General features: G+C 43.0%; 2 protein-coding genes across 6 annotated transcripts in view; one reads left to right on the top strand and one right to left on the bottom strand.

Annotated features, from left to right (window-relative positions):
* The window catches only part of LRRC27 (leucine rich repeat containing 27), a 40,689-nt gene extending 22,195 nt beyond the window's left edge, over positions 1 to 18,494 (top strand). For 4 of the 5 annotated variants that reach the window (XM_081863296.1, XM_081863297.1, XM_081863295.1 and 1 more), the window contains 5 exons: positions 2,020 to 2,163; positions 3,259 to 3,352; positions 13,948 to 14,081; positions 16,512 to 16,638; positions 18,305 to 18,494. In XM_081863296.1, the coding sequence (XP_081719422.1) occupies positions 2,020 to 2,163; positions 3,259 to 3,352; positions 13,948 to 14,081; positions 16,512 to 16,638; positions 18,305 to 18,454 (649 nt within the window). In that variant the 3' untranslated portion in view covers positions 18,455 to 18,494. The remainder of the gene's footprint in view (positions 1 to 2,019; positions 2,164 to 3,258; positions 3,353 to 13,947; positions 14,082 to 16,511; positions 16,639 to 18,304) is intronic. The other variant, XM_081863298.1, reaches the window with a different exon arrangement.
* The window catches only part of STK32C (serine/threonine kinase 32C), a 382,168-nt gene that overhangs the window by 201,029 nt on the left and 161,059 nt on the right, over positions 1 to 20,080 (bottom strand). The gene's annotated exons all lie outside the window — the stretch shown is intronic.

Here is a 20,080-nt window from a genome sequence, read left to right as displayed (position 1 = left end):
GCAATCTGCACTGGGATCTTATAGTGAAGGGTGCCTAAGAAATCCAATAAATAAGTATCACTATTATAATTTAACACATGGTAAATGTCATTAATTAATCAGCCAGCTGTACAAATGTCCTGGGTGAATGAATGAAGGTTTGACAGTTGTGAAATGAAACCTTGTTAATATTATCCTAGACAGTGCACATCACTTAGCATCTTTCTTCTTACATTTCTACTCTTGTCTGCTTCACCAGCCCGGTGCCCTCCCAGCTGATGAAATCCAAATCATCTGGGGGGCACCAGGATGGCAAAGACTGGTCTACCGCGTGATGTGAATTAGAATATGTTGAATTTTTAAACATGAAACCATTGTAGAGATCCTTGAATCGTAATTAAAACTGTTGAATGTTTCCCTTCACCTATGCTATTGTGACAGCTGTGCTAGCTGTTTGCTTTCTGTATTTTCAAACTTCAAGCATGCCACATTTCAAATGCAAATAAATAAGGCTCAGAGGTTCCAGGAGAAGATGCTGCCAATGTTTCAGACCATTCTTGCATAATTCTTCAAAAGCCAACCCTGTGTTTCAGAGTATAATTTTACATTGTAGGTTCTTGAGGACATATAACCAATATACAAGCTAGCTACCCTTCAGCTTGCACAGAGCTATAAATTGCTTGATGGGCTAAACAGCTGCCTACCTTTCCCTTAGGTGAGAAATAAATTTTGGCACATTTGACAGAGGAGACAGCAAAAGTACATGTTGAACAATCCAGAGTTATGGTTGACAGATTATACTGCAGGAAAGGCACTTAACCCACAAGCTATATCAGAGGAACACTGGAGAATGAATAACATTCTTAGCACAGTGTGTTGTGTGGCACAAACACAGTTCCTGTATTTTTCCCCCTTTCCTGAAGAAAACCAGAAGGTGGCAGACTGTGTACACTCTCTTTGAAATTCGCAGCGCTTCTTTAGGTTTCAATTAGTTCCCAGGAATCTCAAAAATAGACCAGGATAGTACCATACAAATTGCAAGTTTCCATTCATGCTTTTCAAACAGCAACCCACTTTGGAAGCATAGGGCAGTTTTAAAAGAAAAAATGCTGTGTCAGGATCAGAGCATCATTTGGCAAAGGGAGCAGGGGTATGTGCTTCCACCACATACATGCATACATTGCAGTAAGTGTGCAACCGATCATTCAGCAGGAGCAGCTGTATCTTAATATAGTGTAAAAAAAATAACATATGGTCTCTAAATGCAGTTCGTTTTGTTGCTGTTATGTGTGTTTACTGTAACTATCTCCTCAATCGCCCACGGGCCAAATTTGACAGATGGGTGGAGTTTCACAAGTTCTGTTGATCAGGTGATCCTAGCACAGCACAGCAATCTGCAAGGTTTAACAATCACCTGATCATTGGAATTGCAAAGCCAGGTACGTAGCACACCACACAGAGCTCTGCAACCCCCTCTCCCCTTTTTGGCCCAACCACATCTTTACCTGCCCCACATCTGACATTATATATGGCATCAAGTCACCAGGCCTCATGAGCCAAATGGGGACACACAAATGGTGTGCTTAATTTGGCCCACAGCCTGGCGATTCCTCATTGCTCTCCTGAATTATACAAAAAGTCACGCTCAAATCACTTTGATTGCTTTTATGCCTATGCTGCATGTATAGCTAACTCAGATGTGACCAAAATCATAACAACAACTGGGCACGTTGCATTTTTTTCAGGAAAAATCAAAGGAACAAAACTAGATTTCTTGGCATCTCAACCAAACATTAACAGCCCTAGCTATGTATGATGCTGAGACTTACACTTCTATAATGTGAGGGATACTATTCAGTTGTGTTATTGTGTTGAAGGTTCTGCCTGGAGAACCAGGCATTCTGAACTAAAGGGACTATCTTTTATGAAGCTAAAATAGTCTGGGAAATAGAATAGATATTTTCTATATACAGTGCCCTTTCTTTTCAGCTATTGATGTTAAACAATTGTTTTGTTTGACCTTTAATGTAAAATCTAAAGGACTTTGGCAAGAGGCAAGAAGACCCTGTTCCCTGCAGTTTCATCATACGATGTGCTCATTCAGAGTAAGAAGGTAGAGCAGTGCCGATTGGCAGCGCTAAAGGACATGAAGGAGAAACAAGCTTTAATCGAACAGCGGAGAAAGCAAGTATTATTATTGGAATTATTAGCGAGTTATTTGGAAATTGCTGTGCTGTTCTGAACACACACACACACACACACACACACACACCCCGCTGTTTCCTACTTGACAGAATGCACAGCCATTGCAGATTGTTTGCCTGTAGAGAGAAATCTGTAGGCACTTTGCCCTGCTTTTTGATGCTTTGTGTTCCTTTGCAATGATCCTGACTCACATTTACTCTGGGCAGAGCTTCTTGTGGTGGCGGCAGCCCTACAAGCAATGGGAAAGGGCAAGACTTCCTCCAGAACAGAAACAGCAGGTGGGAAGAAGGTGCCAAACTCTTCCACACCCACCAATTTTCACTCCCTCACCAGCCAAGTTTCTCCCAGCAGGCTGGGAAATGAGTCAAGCTTGGGTTGATAGTCCAGAGAGAGGGCAGACTTGGAGGGATGGGGAAAACCGCAGCTGGAAAGAGATGCTCCACACCCACACAGTGCTTCTCTTCAGGCAGTTGTGCAGCTTCTATTTTATTGCTTTTTTACTGGCAAGGTGCTGTCAAAGACATAGGCCGTCTCCTGTCACTGTTCAGTGCCACCTTCACATGCATGCTACAAGGCCCCATTCCTCTTGAAAAAGTTCCCAGTTCAATTATCAGCTAAAACGATCTCAGGTAGGAGGACTGGTAAATACCTTTGCTGGAGGTTTTAGACTCCAGAATTGCCAGACTGAGGACCTGATGCAGCCGATGCTCCTAGCTCCCCACTCTTCCCCAACATCACATTTCACCTTTTAGAAACACAATGAGAGGTTTTTTGTGTGTGTGTTTTTTTTCTAAACCTGAGTATGGCATGGAGGGTCTGTTTGGGAGTGCTCCTGGTCTGAATGACATGATCATTTTAAATTTGCTGTGATCCAATATCTACCTAGATCACACCTATGGAATGTAAAGTAGGTTATCTATAGCTTAATACATACAAATCAAATGCAGTTCTTTCTCTCTGAATATATCTCCAAGTGCAACTTTTCAGCACCTCTGTAGCACATACATGTTGCTTTCAACATCTGCAGAGAGACAGAGAGAGCTTGATAGAATTTTATTTCATTTCTTTTGGTAGAGATAAAGAAGTGCTTCAGAAATGGAGGAGACGGAGCAGGATGATGAAAGAGAAGAATAGCGTATCGTACTCATTTGATAAAGAAGACACTGAGGTATGTAACAGCAGCTACACTGTAGAAACCTGCAGTTGATTCTCATCTCTGACACTGGTATGTTAACTAACCTTGGTCTAGCTGCTACATTTTTCTGTGCAGTTGTCACCCCATCCTTGACAGCTTACTGTTTATTACTCCATCAGTCGTCTTGAAATCCCATCCTAAGGGGCTGCTTTATCTGCTAGGGAACACATAGATGTTTTACAGTTGAAACATCCTCTTACTTTAGAGCCAGTGTGGTGTAGTGGTTAAGAGCGGTAGTCTCGTAATCTGGGGAACCAGGTTCGCGTCTCTGCTCCTCCACATGCAGCTGCTGGGTGACCTTGGGCTAGTCACACTTCTCTGAAGTCTCTCAGCCCCCTCACCTCACAGAGTGTTTGTTGTGGGGGAGGAAGGGAAAGGAGAATGTTAGCCGCTTTGAGACTCCTTAAAGGGAGTGAAAGGCGGGATATCAAATCCAAACTCCTACTCCTCCTCCTCTTCTTCTTCTTCTTCTTCTTCTTCTTCTTCTTCTTCTTCTAGGCAAGTGTAGAATAGAACCATCCAGTCGTGCCCTACTCATCACCAAATTCTTTTCGTCCCCTGCCTCATGTTAAAAAGTTTTTTGCTACCCAAAATCAGAGATACTGTGCAGGATTACTTGAGGTTGATTCTGGTCCCACCAGAAGGCAGCTATCTAGGTCACAGGCAAAGCGCCAAGGATTATTGGTAAACCAATTCAAACTCTGGCTGGTTCCTGACATTAGCACCAGGGTGCCATTTCTGTTCTTAAACTACAGCTGCACCTGTTCTATCTAATCTGATAAGCAGTGATACCAGCAGGAGAGAAGTTTATCAGCAGAATGAGGAGGAGGAGGACTTCCAAACACAATTGGGCTGCTTCTTACATTACACCATGCATTTCAAGCACATAGATTCCCCTCACAGGATCCTGGGAACCATAGCATGTTAAAGGGTGCTGGGAATTGTAGCTCTGTGAGGGGTAAATGCACAATCAGTGAGTTTCAATGAAACAGCAAACATGTGGATCCCGTTATTTATATGCAGGCATGCTATTTAGGAAGCCATGCTTTGACTACTGAAGGTGCAGAACATTTGGTGTGAGTAGGGTACAGTGTACATTATCAGATCCTTGACTCTGCAGCATTTCCTACATAGACCAATCACTTCGCTGGCATTCAGAGAGCAGTGCAAGACCATCTTTGCAATAATAGGATTCCAGGGATATGGATTGCCACTTGATTATCCGGTTCAGCCTTTGGTACCAAGGCAGGGTCCTACAAAGATCAGCCCCCTACATATTGAACCCCCACCGTCAAACTTCTCTCCAGTAGAGATTTTGTCTAGAACGATTGCTGCTCAGCCTTTTGGAGGAAGCAGATGCAAATTTAAGTAAACACTTAGGCAATGGCACCATGGCTCAGTCGGGGGGAGGGGGGCACGTGTGTTGTAGGTGTCGAAACATTCGGCACATAGCTTTTCAAAAACTGCGGCTGCCCAAGCTGTTTGGAGGCGTTGAAGCAGAAGAGCTTTCGTTTAAAATAGGATTGTTAAAATTGATGGATGCCTCCTGAGGTTTTTGCCTCTGCCAAGTCAAAGCCAATGTAGGCTGGATATGACAATTAATCCAGGAGAGAAAAATCTGCCATCCTGATCCCAAGAGAGAGCTGCATTGTTTTTAAAGAAACCGCTTTAGAGCAGCTCGTTGACTACTGCTCTTTTACACTGGTTTTCTTTTCTTTTCTTTTTTAAAAGAAAATCCTATAAAAGGGCACCGAAAGGTCCAAAGAGAAAAGATCTATGAGTATACCCAGGAAGGATGGCTTGAGAGAAGTGGCAAAGATGCTGGGGAGGAGAGCCATGTTACACCAGAGGACATAGGGGATCCAGAGTGTATTAGAACGCAGTATGTGGCAATAGCACATCCTCCCTGCGCTGTCTCTGGTCCCTCACCATCTTGCTTTTGTAACAGCAACAGCTCCTGCTGCTATTATTCAGCGTTCCTGGCCTTCCTTACCAGTAGTGTGGCATGGACTCCAATGTCCTCTCTGGTTGTATGAGGGAAGACGTTCCTGGCTAAAGGTTAAAAAATCAACTCACAGAAGCAGCTCTTCTGCTGTTCTCAAGTCAGAATCTTTAGGTCCCTGGCAGTCGGTGATTAGAGTCCATGTTCCAGGCTCTCCCTTTTCCTTGATCTTTCAGAGAGTTGCAATCCCCAGCATCTCCAGCAGGACTGTGAATGTCCCTTGCCCAAAACTCTGGAGAGCTACTGCCAGTCATTGTAGGATATATAGATGTAGATATATATAAGTTTTATTAAGGCTTTTCACAATACAATAAAAAGCAAACTATTCTAAACGGAAAACAATAATAAAAAAAGAGAAGGGAAAAGAGCTAGAAGAATACAAAGTGAAAGGAAATAATAAAAGAATAGAGAAAGATAAAAAAGAAGTGGTTAAAAGCAAGGGAATAAGCATAATAACGGAGTAAGGAAAAAGAGAAGAGAAGAATAAAAGTGGCTTCCAACTACCTGTCAGTTGTAACTGCAAGCGTCCTTATAATAATCCATTGTTCAGTCCTGAATGGCGTCCCGTTCTTCCTTCCTTTGCTAGTTGATTTTTTTCCAATGTTCAGTTTAGGCATCTCACGTTCATTTCTTATCCTTTTCATCCAAGAGGTCCAAGAGAGGTTTTCCAATTATTATTAAATATAAAAATCAGCCTTGAACTTCCTTCAGTCCAGCCTCACAACTTCCTCACGAATTTCTTTGCTGTGTTTATAAAATAAGACAATATCCATTATTAGTTATGAGTTATGTAGACATTTGCTCACACCCCTTGCTTCCAATTCTATTTCCTGTTACCACGGCCTTCCATCCTTATCACTTAGAAAGCTTAATCTTCCACCTTCTGTATTTCCATTCTTTTTCCAAAAGCAGCTCGCAGCACCAGAGCAAGCAATACAGCAACAAAAATGAGTAGCAGTGCTGTACAGTGTTTCCATAAATGGTCTTACTACCAATTCATTTCGAAACATCACAATCCAAATAAGCAATTCACGTTGAGAATATTAACATGGTAACATTTTAATTTCATTTAAAAAAATAGGCAATACCAATCAATAAACTATATTGCAACTGATATTGTTTATGTTATTTTAGAATATGTAAGTCAAAAGTTTTTAAAAAATATTGATTGGAGTCAGGTCTTAATCAGCAGTCATTAGAGCATGAAATCTCAGAGTTGTGGGTTCAAGCCCCACTTTGGGCAAAAGACCCCTGCATTGCAGGGGCTTGGAGTAGATGACTCTTGTGGTCCCTTCCAACTCTACAATTCTATTATTCTAAATGCAGGAAATGGTAACCAAGTTTCTTAAAGCCTATAGCACATGGTCTCTTCCATTCACCATACTCTCTCCATCATATTCTGGTGCATCTCTTAAAGGCTTCAGCAGCAACAGAGACAGGGCGAGGGCAGGTTAACCTGATCTTTCCACGCTGACTAAAAAGCTTGTAATACAAGCATCCCTCCCATTCAAGCCTGCTATTCTTTATTTGAAGAACCTTCTTTTGCATCAGATTAATATCTACTGACTCATACCCTCATAAATCCTTTCTCTTTTATTCTGATCACCTGTGCCTGAATGAAAGCTCCGGGTAGCTCAAATGCTTATTCTGCCAGCATTTGGAATCTTTGTTCTTACTTGCCTCGTTTGCTTAGTGTATGCACACATGTACACACACACACACACACACACACAAACACATACACAGAAATGCATTGTGGCATGGATGAATACATATCTGAAACACAAGAGGGCACTTGAGTGCCACATATCCAGCCTGCAGGCTGACAATGCAAATCACCATGCAAGTAGCAGAGGAACAAATAGGATCGTTTTTCCTTTATTCCACTTCTGTCATCTTGTCCACTGGGTAGTCTTTCAAGGGATCACACAATGAGAGAGTTAGAGTTTCTGACCTAGCATTGGAGAAAGTGCTGCTCAGCATATCACCATTGCTTCTTGTGGGTGGAGAAAGTGGCAGGGTGGTTAACGTGCTGCTTCCTTTATTAGTAGCGTTCAGGTTTCATTTATATGAATTGCTGTAAAGAGCAGGAGGAAACACCCAAAACAGTCATGCAGTAATAGTTACATGCAGCAATACTTACTCTACAGCTGAGTTTTTTCAATGCTTTTAGACTGTGCGAAGCATTTTGTGTATTATCTTAGTGATCCTGACAATATCCCTGCAAGATAGGTCAATGTTATTATCCCCATTTAGCAGAGGAGCAGGAAGGACTAAGGCTGGGAGACAGAAGTCCCCTCACACATTAATTATGTGAACAATCATAGATTTGCAGAGCTGGAGAGGACCAACCTCCCGCAATGCAGGAACCTTTTGCCCAACATGGGGTTCCAACCCAAGACCCTGAGATTAAGAATCTCATGCTCTACCCACTGAGCTAAATATGAAGAGGCTCTACACAATCAAAGGGACAGCAGGAGCACACTATTGACTCTAACCCAAGGTCACACAGCTTCTTGATCCTGCCCTCCAGCATCCATGTATTGAGATGGAGAAGGCTATATTCACAGACCTCTAGGTTTCAGTTATGTGTGCCGGCGTGGTTGCTCGAGAGCAAACAGGCAAGACTCCCCGTTGGTCTTTTCAAGGCTTTACTGTCTGTCCAAAATGTTCACAATGCAGATAGACTCAATTCCATGTCTGCTCACTCGCTAGCAGAATCTGGGAGTGGACGGTCCTTAAACTTTCCCCAGCAGAGTAGTCTTTGGACTCCCACCCTACGCCTCCGCTCTCTGCGCGTAAACCAACTGCGCAAAGAGGGCGTGGGCAGAGGGGGACCTGCCTCACCCCCGCTTTATTCATGCTGGGTGCTGTGTCTCTCCCTTGCATACTCCAAGCCTTGCACCCCTTCCCCACTGGAGCCGTGGCTTTCCTCCTCCGCGGAGGAAGTGCTGCTTCTCACGATCTTTGGAGGCTCCCTGTAACCCAACTGCCCTTCCACCTCTCGCCTCTGAGCTGATGGCAGTTCCCTGACAGTTTCCATGAGAGCTGGAATTCTGAGGCTTGATACATAGAGATGGGGGGTAAGAAGTCATGTGACCTCAGAAGCTAGGCTTGTGGTGTGACTCCACTTATTTATCTGAGTATGGAGGGACGTGGGTGGCACTGTGGTCTAAACCACTGAGCCTCTTGGGCTTGCTGACTGGAAAGTTGGCAGTTCGAATCCCCGCAACGAGGTGAGCTCCCGTTGCTCTGTCCCAGCTCCTGCCAACCTAGCAGTTCGAAAGCATGCCAATGCAAGTAGATAAATAGATACCACTCTGTCAGGAAGGTAAACGGCATTTCCATGCGCTCTGGCACTCGTCGCGGTCCTCCATGCGCCAGTAGCGGTTTAGTCATGCTTGCCACATGACCTGGAAAACTGTCTGTGGACAAACGCCAGCTCCCTTGGCCTGAAACCGAGATGAGCGCTGCAACCTCAGATTCGCCTTTGACTGGACTTAACCGTCCAGGGGTCCTTTACCTTTACCTATCTGAGTTGTCAGGAGACTAAGAACGTGCCAGTGGTCACCAAGCGATTCTTACAGCTAATGTGGGATTTGATTTCCAGATTACTTCCCAGGCTTGCAGTGAAACGGGCCAACATGGGAAACCCAGAGGGTTTAGCTAATTGCATAATCTAGTTTGCACAATAGAGTTTCTACAGCAGCTTGGCAGCTTCTTTCATAAGTGGACCCAAGTTTCGCCCAGCAGAGGGCTGTGTAACATTGCTAATGCTGTGTACTTACTGAATAAGCTTGCAGCAATATGCTGATCAGGGAGCATTGGGTAACAAAGTTCATTCTGCTAAACACTGGAGCTCAAACAAACAAACAAACAAACAAACAAACAGAATGCTAAACTGTCTAATGTCTACCAACAATTGCCCCAGTTTATCCTGGCACGTGGCTCAGACTAATGTTGGTTTCAAAGAATATATCTGAGGGGAAAGTTGTTAATTGTGCAGCAGTTTCATACAAAATACTTTCATAATATTGGCAGAATAACTCCAAGCTGGTATTGCTTAGATTTAGAAGAATCTTGGAGCCCAGAATTACTGGGACTTCTTGTTGCTCTCAGTGGAGACCACTGGCTGAAGTATGCGTCATGGGTTGGGAATATAGGAGCAGAGTTTCCATTAGAGGCAGCATCTACACTGTACATTTAAAGCACTATGATACCATTTTAACAGTCATGGCTCCCCCCCCAAAGAATCCTGGGATTGGTAATATATTAAGAGTGCTGAGAGTTATTAGGAGACCTCTTACTCCCCTGAGAGCTACAATTCCCAGAGTAGTTTAACAATCACATTTTTTGACTGGAATAGCTTTGTTTTCTAATCCCATGTAAGACAAATGCTTTAATTTAGAGTTCAAAAACGGATGTGTTTATTCTCTAGGTTCTCATTGTTTACTAACAGCTGTTTGCATTTTTAACAAAAAAAGATGGTTTAACATTTTCCACTTTATTAAGTCATTAAGACCTTGCCAAGATGCCAGTATTATAAAGCACAAAAAATACAGTCTTTTTTAAAAAAAGACAGTATGTTTTTAAAGCTTTCACTTACTGAAATGTGCTCATTCTAGCTCTTTCACACAGCACATTTCTCTGTAAATAAACAAACTTGGATTCTTTCAGAAGTCTTCAAGAACTGATAAGGTCTTGAGATAGCTTGGGTTTCATCAAAAGCTTTCACATTGAAGGTCACTGGCACATTCTTTTAGGCTGTTTTTCAAAGGCAATGTGATTTATTTTATGGCAAATGGGAAGGATCAAGGACTTCTTTTTGGAAATGGTTTTGTGAGTCAAGGTCAAATCTGAAAGTTCTGCTTCTATTACAGTGGTACCTCGGGTTACAGACGCTTCAGGTTACAGACTCCGCTAACCCAGAAATAGTACCTCGGGTTAAGAACTTTGCTTCAGGATGAGAACAGAAATTGTGCTCCTGCGGCGGGAGGCCCCATTAGCTAAAGTGGTGCTTCAGGTTAAGAACAGTTTCAGGTTAAGAATGGACCTCCAGAACGAATTAAGTACTTAACCCGAGGTACCACTGTATTGGAGGCCTGACAAAATGAGCAAATATAAACAAAGTGCCTTTCGTTAGCCACGTGGCCCTATGTGTATTCCAGACTTCTTTGCTTCCCCTAGGGACTGATCCCAAAAATCTGCATTACATATTGCAGCTACAGTGGGGCTGTTGCCATAAGGGACATTTTACCAGGGGGACAGAGTGAGATAAATCTCCCCCATATAGGGAAACCTCCACTTTGGGCTGCTTACTATTTAACAAGCCTGTTTCAAGATGGCTTTCATCTTTCATCTCTGGTGTTGGCTAATTTCAAAAGCCAAGATGTAGTCCACTGAGTAGACAACTGGGTTTTCTTCTGGGAGATTTAGGTTTGTCCTCTTCCTGTTGGCATCACTGTCCCTTAGCCTCTGGTGTTTCCTTGTCTATAAAATGGGAAATCCTCAGGGAGCTGTTGTGAAGGAATGCACAATGAGGGCTGTAAAGCACTTGTCAGATTAAAGTCCTAGGTGAGTGATGAGGAGTAGTAGAGAGGCATCTTTTCCTCTAATATTGGGGATGTCTGCATATGCAGCATTTTTCTTGTCGCAAGGAGAGCAGCCTGCTCTCTAATTGATCGCAGGTCGAAGAGGTACCGTATTTTTCCGTTTATAAGACTAGGGGTTTTTTCCCTAAAAAATAATGTCAATAATTAGGGGGAACCTTATACATGGATAGTCCCGAGGGTGGACTGGCGACAATCTGAGTCCCCCAAAATAGGGGGCGTCTTATAGATGGAAAAATACGGTAATTCTGACAGTGGTTTCTTTCTTCCTTTAGTAATTTGGTTGATGTGTACAGAGAGCTGTTTTCCTCTTCCTTTTTTGCTATTTTTGGGAGCGAAGGATCCCTTTGGGGGTTTAGGTTTTTGGTTCAGTGGCTTCCTTAAATACTTGCAGCAGCCTGCTGTGTAAGAGAAGAGGCAGTCAGTTTCCCGTGGCTCCTCGCATTGCTTTGGGGTGGTGTTCAGCTCCATGGTGTTCCAGTCACCGTTAAGATCAGAAGAGGCAGAGATTGCACAGTTCAGGTATGCCCCCTGGACGTATGGGAAGAAATAAAGATTCACTCACAGATGAAAACCTGCCCTTGGACAGAATAACTAACTAGGCAAGTTCAATTGCAATAGAGTATGTGACTCACTGCAGGTAAAGGTACACCACATGATAGGATTGGACTTTGTAAGCCTTGAGCATCCTAAGATGTGTCTTATGAAGTCCCCTGATTCATGAGAGCTGGTGGAAATTCAGATCCCGTGGCTCTTCACCTGCCACCCACCATTAAAGAAGAATATTCTATCTGAGGCCCTGCTTCCCCTGTCTCAGTTAATGGCAATTAAAGTATGGAACACAGAGTGTTCTTCACCAAAGCCTCTTGATTGTGACACCAACCCTAGGGCGAATTCCAGTGGGAAACACCATCTTTTTGCAGCTGCGTATCCTGGATGTCAGCCAAGTCACCTTTGTATTGCCTCCCACATAAGGGTGCCATGTCCTACAGTTGCCAAAGAAACTGTGCAGTACCAAGAATTTGGAAGCTGGAGCCAAGGCTGGGTGTCACAGGGCCCAGTGTTGAGATCGCAGGCTGTTCACAAATGTCCACTCATTACCACTGGCCCTTTGGTTCAGAAACAGGCTTCTCTAAAAGGAATGAGGTATGGCTGGAGGTGCAAAAGTTCTGACTTGGACTGGAGGGAAATGCAAAGGGAAATGGCACCTTTGACCACCAGTGACATATCCAGCAACTATGAAACTGACATGCCCTTTCTGAGCATGCAAATCCACAACCTTCCCACCTACCCAAGAACACTTGTTGTATCAGTCCAGTTGCAATAAAAGACTAAGTAGTTTTTAGTCACTTCCATTATTAAAAAACTGCGGTTTCAGAAATGTTTTAATACGGAGTTGATTTCCAGGGACAATAAATCATGCTGTGGGTTTGGCTCAATGGTAGGAGTATGCTCATTACATATACTATATTATTTACTATAGTGCTATATTGTTTTAATTAAGGTAAGAAATAAATCTTCATATGAAGCAGGCAGTGGTAGTGGGGTGTGTGTGTGTGTGTGTGTGTGTGTGTGTGTGTGTGTGTAAGCACCATATTTGTTCTTCCTCTAAGGAGATAAGCCTCCTTTTATCCTCACAACAACCCTGTGAGGTAGGTTTGGTAGACAGAGGGAGGCCCAAAGTCATCCACTGAGCTTCATGTCTGAGACGGTATTTGAACCCAGGCCTCCCAGGGGTAAATCGTGCATTGTACCACACAGGCTGGAGTGGGGATAGGTACCAGCGATTCACTCCTTCTTTACCTGAAGTGCTGGCTAATTTTGCCCAGTTACCGGCCACGACAGTTGCTGTCTATCTGCTACCTATAAGGTCTGGGTCCCAGCTTTAGGCGCTGTGTGGACAAAGTGGAGGTTTTTTTCTTCTTCTCCCTCTTGCATAATACTAGAACCGGGGGCAATCCAACGAAGCAGAATGTCGGAGGATTCAGGGCAGACAAATAAAGTGCTTCACACAGCACATAGCTGAACTCTGGAATTTGCTCCATAGTTTAAAGCCAACTTAGATGGCTTTAAAAGAGGATTAAACCATGGGTAAGCAAACTAAGGCCCGGGGCCCGGATGCGGTCCAATCGCCTTCTAAATCCAGCCCATGGACGGTCCAGGAATCAGTGTGTTTTTCCATGAGCAGAATGTGTCCTTTTATTTAAAATGCATCTCTGGGTTATTTGTGGGGCATAGAAATTCGTTCATCCCCCCCCCAAAAAAAATATATAGTTTGGCCCCCCACAAGGTCTGAGGGACAGTGGACTGGCCCCCTGCTGAAAAAGTTTGCTGATCCCTGGCTTAGACAGATGCATGTGGGGATAAAGCTATCAGTGGCTACTAGCGACAGTGGCTATGCTCCACCTCCACCGCTGGAGGCAGTAGGCCTCTGAATACCAGTCGCTGGGATCTGCAAATGCAGAAAGTTGTTCTAGCATTCAGGTCCTGCTGCGGGCATCTGGTTGGCTATGGTGAGAACAGAATGCTGCACTAGATGGGCATTTGGCTTGATCCTGCAGGGCTCTTGTTATGTTCTTATGGAAGGCTGCAGTAGGAGGAGATCAGAGGCAGAAGTAATGGCCACAGACAGTCAAACAAAAGGTTGCGATGAGGGAATAGATTCAGTAGTACTTGAAGTTGCTGGATTCAGTACGGACCTGGGCCCTTGCTCTTTCTCTTGTGGTGAACAAGGAATTCAGTAGGTGAAACTTTTCTTTTTTTAAAAAAATATCCTAATCATGTAACTTCAATAGTAATGGGATAGGCTGCATCTGGTGAAATTCTCCCTGCTCTGACATAGTTTAAAGCACAGGAGCCCAGGCACGTCCAATGTTGAATCTTTTGGCAGCCCTAGCTACTGCCTCTCCTCCCGCCCCCTGACATTTTAATGCCATAATATGTTGCCTTTCCTCTAGGTTTCTCGAAACGCACCTTACGCAACAGACAATATGAAGAATCATGACAAGCCGGAAGACTGGAAAGAAACAAGCAAGCAAGATGAACAAATGGAGATGACCCTAAACTTAATGAAAACGACGGACGAGCTAAGGTGAGAACAAAGATGTTCTCTGCATGTTGCTAAACCGTAGTTCCCATCAAATCCAGCCATTGGCCATGCTTGTTGTGGCTTGTTGGAGTTGTATTCTGCAACACCTAGAGGGCCCAAGCTTCCCTGCATCTGGTGTATGGGGTCTGGACAACTTGGAATGCATCTGAAGCATCACTCTCCTCTTACACCTCCTTCCTCTCTTTCTGCTCCTGTGTTAGGTCCAAAGTTACTGCAAGATGGAATGCAGATGAGTAATGTTTTAGTTACAGAGGCGATCTTCAAAAGAAAGTGTATTTCCCCACCAGCACACACCCTCCCTAGGCCAATGTTGTAGCCCCAGGCCTGTTTTAAACCATTAGGTACTCATTCAACCCCCACGGTGCATTTACTTTTTGTACTAATGGATGCACTGCAAATATTTTCTCATTAGGGGACCGGGATAGCAGTTCTGTCACATTCCAGCCCCACCTGCTTTCAGACTTCTCAGCAACAATTATCAGCCAGCTCTATTTTTACCCTTTTTTTAAAAAAAAAAAAAGGTCCCGAGGCCTTCTTACTCTTCTTTTGTTTTCAGTTTTGATTCCTCGTTCACATCTTTATTTCATAATGCACTAAAACATCATCCAGATAGGGAACCCAAATATCATACTAAATTAGAAACACCTGTCATATTCTGAAAGAAAGAAATGTGTTGATCCTGTGTAAGATATTCTGAAATATCTGAAAGTTCTGAAAGATCTAAAGTTGTTAAGCCTGAAGAGGGTGGATGGGCAGGGAGGTGATATTCATTACATTGCCAACATTTTATGGCTTCCATAATAGGGCAGCACAACTGATTGCAATGTTTTGTTTTTATGAGGACAAAGGAAAAGCTGCGGATTCAGTCAAAGGCTCAGCATTTTCAAGTTAGCGGGGGGGGGCGGAGAGAGGAACCTAAAAACCGTAATGCCAGTTACTTTTAAGCCTGCATTATGTAGAAATGTTACAGACTCTAGCCCTCAGGTTTTGCGGCCACTTTCCTCCATCCTTTACAGAAAAGCCCACAACTTTATACTCTGCGTTTGTGAGTGGGTGGAGGTGGAGTCCACAAAAGTTTATGCCACAGATACCATGATACTTGTTTTTGCTGTAACATACTAACATCAGTCACCGCAGATATTTTCCTGGTGTTCTGAGGCTTCTCACAGTTGGGTGTTTTCTGGGAGTAGAAAAACTTTTTAATATTGCTTTTAGAGCTTGAAGATAGCAGGCAGACACTTTTTCTTTAATCAGCTTAAGCTATTCTCCTTCAACAGCAGCTGATAACAAAGCAATTGATACCAGCAATGAGAAGACCGCTCCCCTTCCCAGGGGGGCGGAATTGCAGGCGGGCCACGAGCATTCCCCGTGTTTGGTGGGGGGCATGGTGGTGCCTCCCATGTCATTGGGAGTCCCAGCTGTGTCATGCCCCACAGCTGACCAATCAGGTCGACTGGGGGGGCGTGGCTTACCCTATTTAAACCTCCGCACGCCCAGGGTTCAGTCTCCTTTTCTCCTCCTGCGTCGGAAGTATGTGACAATATTTCTGTGGCTTGCTCTCTAAAACAATGGCACCATCTCTCTCTCTCTCTCTCTCTCTCTCACTCACTCTCTCACTCTCTCACTCTCTCTCTCTCACACACACACACACACACACCGGTTGCTCCACTGTTTACAGATTGAAATAATCTCTGGGTTTTCAGTCAGTTTAATAATAATAAAAATAATAAAATTTTATTTATACCCCAGCCTTCCCTGTTCAGGAAACTGGGTTCAGGGCAGCAAACAACAAATTTAAAACACTTAATTGATGCTACAAATAAAACAGCATAAAATACGGTATAAAGTGTAAATAACAATAAAATCAAGAATCAAAAATCAATTAAGGAGGGAAATCCATCCAATAAACATTAGATAATCACCAGGGCTAGCTGGCTAAATTAGTCCCACTTGGGACAGCGAGGAAACCAAGGGAGAACCAGCTGTGGGTTCCTAGAGCGGGCAATCTTCACAAAAAGGGGAGGGGGAGGGAAGGAAGGGGAACAAAAGATCAGGCCAGGTTCAAATTGAAAGCCAGTTTAGGGTTTTTGATGTTTTGTTATTTGTAGAAAAATGCTATTACAGTAATGGGCTGATGAAATGTTTTAAGTAGATCCATAAATGGAGGTGAGGACATATTGAAAAATTCATAGGATTGCAGAGTTGGAGGGAACCACGAGGGTCATCTAGTCCAACCCCTTGCAATGCAGGAATCTCAACTAGATCATCCATGACAAAGGGCCATCCAACCTCTGCTTAAAAACCTCCAAGGGAGGAGGAGAGTCCACAACCTTCCGAGAGAGACCGCTCCACTTCAAACAGCTCTTACTGTCAGAAAGTTATTCCTGATGTACTCTTCTCTGTTTGTTTCAGAGCAGCCAAACGCAAGGAAGTGGAGAATCGCATCAGACAGCACACACAAATGATGAAAGAAAGAAGGAAAAGGTTAACAGGGGTCCCTCAAGAAGATATGGAGAGAGCAAAACAAGACTATGAGATTGTAGGTTGCATTATTACATTTTGTTGCTCCATTTGTTTTTGTTTTTTTTCTGCAAACAGTGGCTATCCTCATTTTATATTCTTTATTGAAAAATAAAAAGGACAAAATTACAAGTCCACAGAGTAAGATAAAACAAAAAAAAGTAGAAACAAGAAATAGTACCCAAGCAGAAACAAAACCGTAGCTCTCCTATTGTTACCAGATCTGCTCATGAATACTTAAGACTATCTGACTTTTAGAAAACATCTGAAGGCAGCCCTGTTTAGGGAAGTTTTTAATGTTTGATGTTTTATCACTTTATCATCATCATCATCATTATTAATATTCTGTTGGGAGCCACGCAGAGTGGCTGGGGAAACCCATCCAGATGGATGAGGTATAAATTATGATGATTATGATTATGATTATGATTATGATTATGATTATGATTATTATATTTCTGCATTACAGGGAGTTAGACTAGATGACCCTCAGTGGTCCCTTCCAATTCTACCATTTTATGATTCTAACTCATACAACTTATATACACATTCAGCGAAGTATCACTGTAGGGATTTTTACTGGAGACAGTTGTGTGCCACAGAAGTTTTTGCAAAAGACATGATTAGAAATACCAATATTGTCAAGGTAACATTACAAATCAAAATTGCAAACCACATTCAAATTTTGCTCTGCAGTTCTAGTCATAAATAAAATACAGTTTCTGCAAAACATGCTTTCCCTAGTTCAGATACAATGCAAAACTATGGTTTGCTAGTCATCTGTCACCAACCCTCATTCATCTGCAGCAAATCAGATTTGGGCTTACATCATGATAATACAGTTTTTTTGTTCCGGTAAGTTTATGCTCAAGTGCTGCCAAAAACTTAGGGCATCTTACATTTTTTTATGTTGGTTAATAAAGCTGCAGTCATGTGCACATTTCTGTGGGAATGAATCCAACTGAACTAAGTGGGACTTACTTCTAGGTAAACATCCGTAAGTTTTATCTGCATAAGAAACAAGAGGAGCTTTGCAAGATTCACTTAGATTAAGTCAGACCTCTTTGCAGCTCTCTGCCAAATGAGCCCTGGCACAAGAAAGATAATTCCTGATAAATTTATTTGTCTTTATGGTGCCACCAGACACCCCATGCTGTTTTGGCTACAAGAGACTGATACAGCTACCCCTCTCAAATTGGTATTGGGAGCAAAGTTTTGAGTTGTGCAGAAGGTTTCTTTGAAGTTTTGTTTCCGAAAGGTCGCTGTGGATTCAGTTCTTTGCTTTGGGGACCAGTGTAGGAACCATTTAGCTTTGGAATCCAGTTTCACAAATACAGTGGACCCTCAGGTTATGTTAACTTTGGGTAACTTAACTTTCGGGTTGCGAACGCTGCAAACCCAGAAGTGTATACTTCCGGGTTTCGCCACATGCGCAGAAGCGCTCTGCGTGCTTCGCGCATGGGCAGAAGCACTCTATGCTTCTGTGCACGTGCGCAAAAGCGGTGCTTCTAGATGTGGACTTTTTGGGGTATGTACGGACCCCCAGAACGATTAAGTTTATATCCAGAGGGTCCACTGTACAGCAATAGATAGCTCTACCTGAGACACAAATGAATAGTTGGGCACTAGCCTTGTTAATGTGATAACAACTCTGGTGTTCATGCTTTTTATGTTTCCTGCCACAGGCTGAAAACCTAGAACAGCAGCTAGCAAATCTGAAAAGAGACCTGAACCAGGAATATCGTTTCACTGCCTTTACAGGAGAAGCGCAACCACCAGAGAATCCACTGCCTATCAACAAGCCTCCAAATATCTTTTCTAACACGACATTTTAAATTATATTAAAGAGAATTTGTCATGCAGCAGCCACCTACACCAGCTTGCTTTGCAGTTGATCTGCTTTTAACCAGGCTTTCAAATTTGTCCTTTTCTCCTTTGTTCTTGTTTGTTTTGCTTTGGAACGTAAAAATTGGAATCTTTCACACTCAACACCCTCCCCGTTTCAATATGTGCCTACAAGGTTTTGAAGTGCCTTCCGTTACTGCATGGTTTTAATGCCGATTATTGTTAATATTACCTTCCTGGAAGCCTGCTTCCGAGATGAGCCTCGTAGATATTTGTCGTAATTCTCAATCTCTTTTAAGATCCAGTGGAGCAGAATTGCAGGATGTCCTACAATTCTAATGTAGTGGGCCTCTCTAATTAAAAAGTTCACACCTTCTAAATGAAGAGTTTTTAAAAAAACCCAGTGATTGGTAATATCCTTAATAAACATATTTCCAGCTGTAGAGAGTGGAAGGTTATCAGATTGGCATTCAACCTCCTGGAGGTTTTAAAGAGCAGCAAGTGACTCACCTGGCCGCTCTTCTGTGCCTCCTTAGGCAGATCAGTTTTGTAACTCATCATTAAAGCCATCATGTTTTATTTCAAGAGTTTTTTCACTACCGATCAACATGCAATTTTGGTTTCTATGTCCTTGGGAAGAGTCAGATCCTTTCCCCCTGAGTTTTGGTGTCAGCAATATTTTTTCAAGGTCTTTGTGGTTGTGGACGATTAGAAACTACAGGAGGAACTTGAGGAGCTAAGGCTCGAAAATAAATCATCTTGCTTACGCAAGTATTAACCTGATGCAATGTTTCACACTTAGAGTGAGATGAAGATCAAATATCACTTTAGCAGGGAACCTTCGCCAGCCTTCCTAGATATACCCTATTTGAAATACCTTTTGAAATAAGGGCATTTTTCATGAAGATTCGAGGAACAAGACATCCTTTTTGTTGCACATTCATGACCCGATGTGCTCTTGATGCTATCAGGGCAGTCACACACAATCCTGCATTTAATGCCATTGGCACCTGCAAAGGTGTGTGTGGTTGGTTGTTGTTTTTAGCTTGTTTGCTTCTTTTTCAATCAATGTATATCTTATAGCTTCTTGCTCAAATCCCATGACTTTTTATACCAAAATGTTCTGGTTTATTTCCACCACCACTAGCAAACACACACTTTCCTTTCTCTGTAGCCCTCCTAGGCAGCAATAGTGTGGTAGCATTGGGGAGGCATCGCAGCACAACTGATAAAGAAGAATAAATCCACTGCTGTGTCAAGAACATGCAGCCAAATATACCTGTAGAGAGGCCCCAGTAGTAAAGACTTGGGTAGAAGGAAGGATCTGAGATTTAAACAGATCAGATAAATGCTTCATCTCAGGGTGTGGCTGTACCAGCTGTTATTCCCCCTCCGGATTCCACAAATAGCTGGTGTTCCATCCCTATTTCTAAATCCATCTGTAGCTGTAGTTTTATAGCCACAAAACGAACAGGAGGGATGGTGCTGGCCTTGTAGCTGGAGAGAAATTTTTAGCTTTTCAAAACAGTTGGGAGATATGCATTTTCATGCAGCAAAGGGGGAGCATTAGCTTGCTAGAAAATGAGGGATGGGGTGAACAGGGAATGGAAATGCCA

This window comes from Podarcis erhardii (genome assembly GCF_964252035.2).
Source record: "Podarcis erhardii genome assembly, chromosome: 5".
Lineage (NCBI taxonomy): Eukaryota > Metazoa > Chordata > Lepidosauria > Squamata > Lacertidae > Podarcis > Podarcis erhardii.
This window is presented reverse-complemented; position numbering and strand designations above follow the sequence as displayed.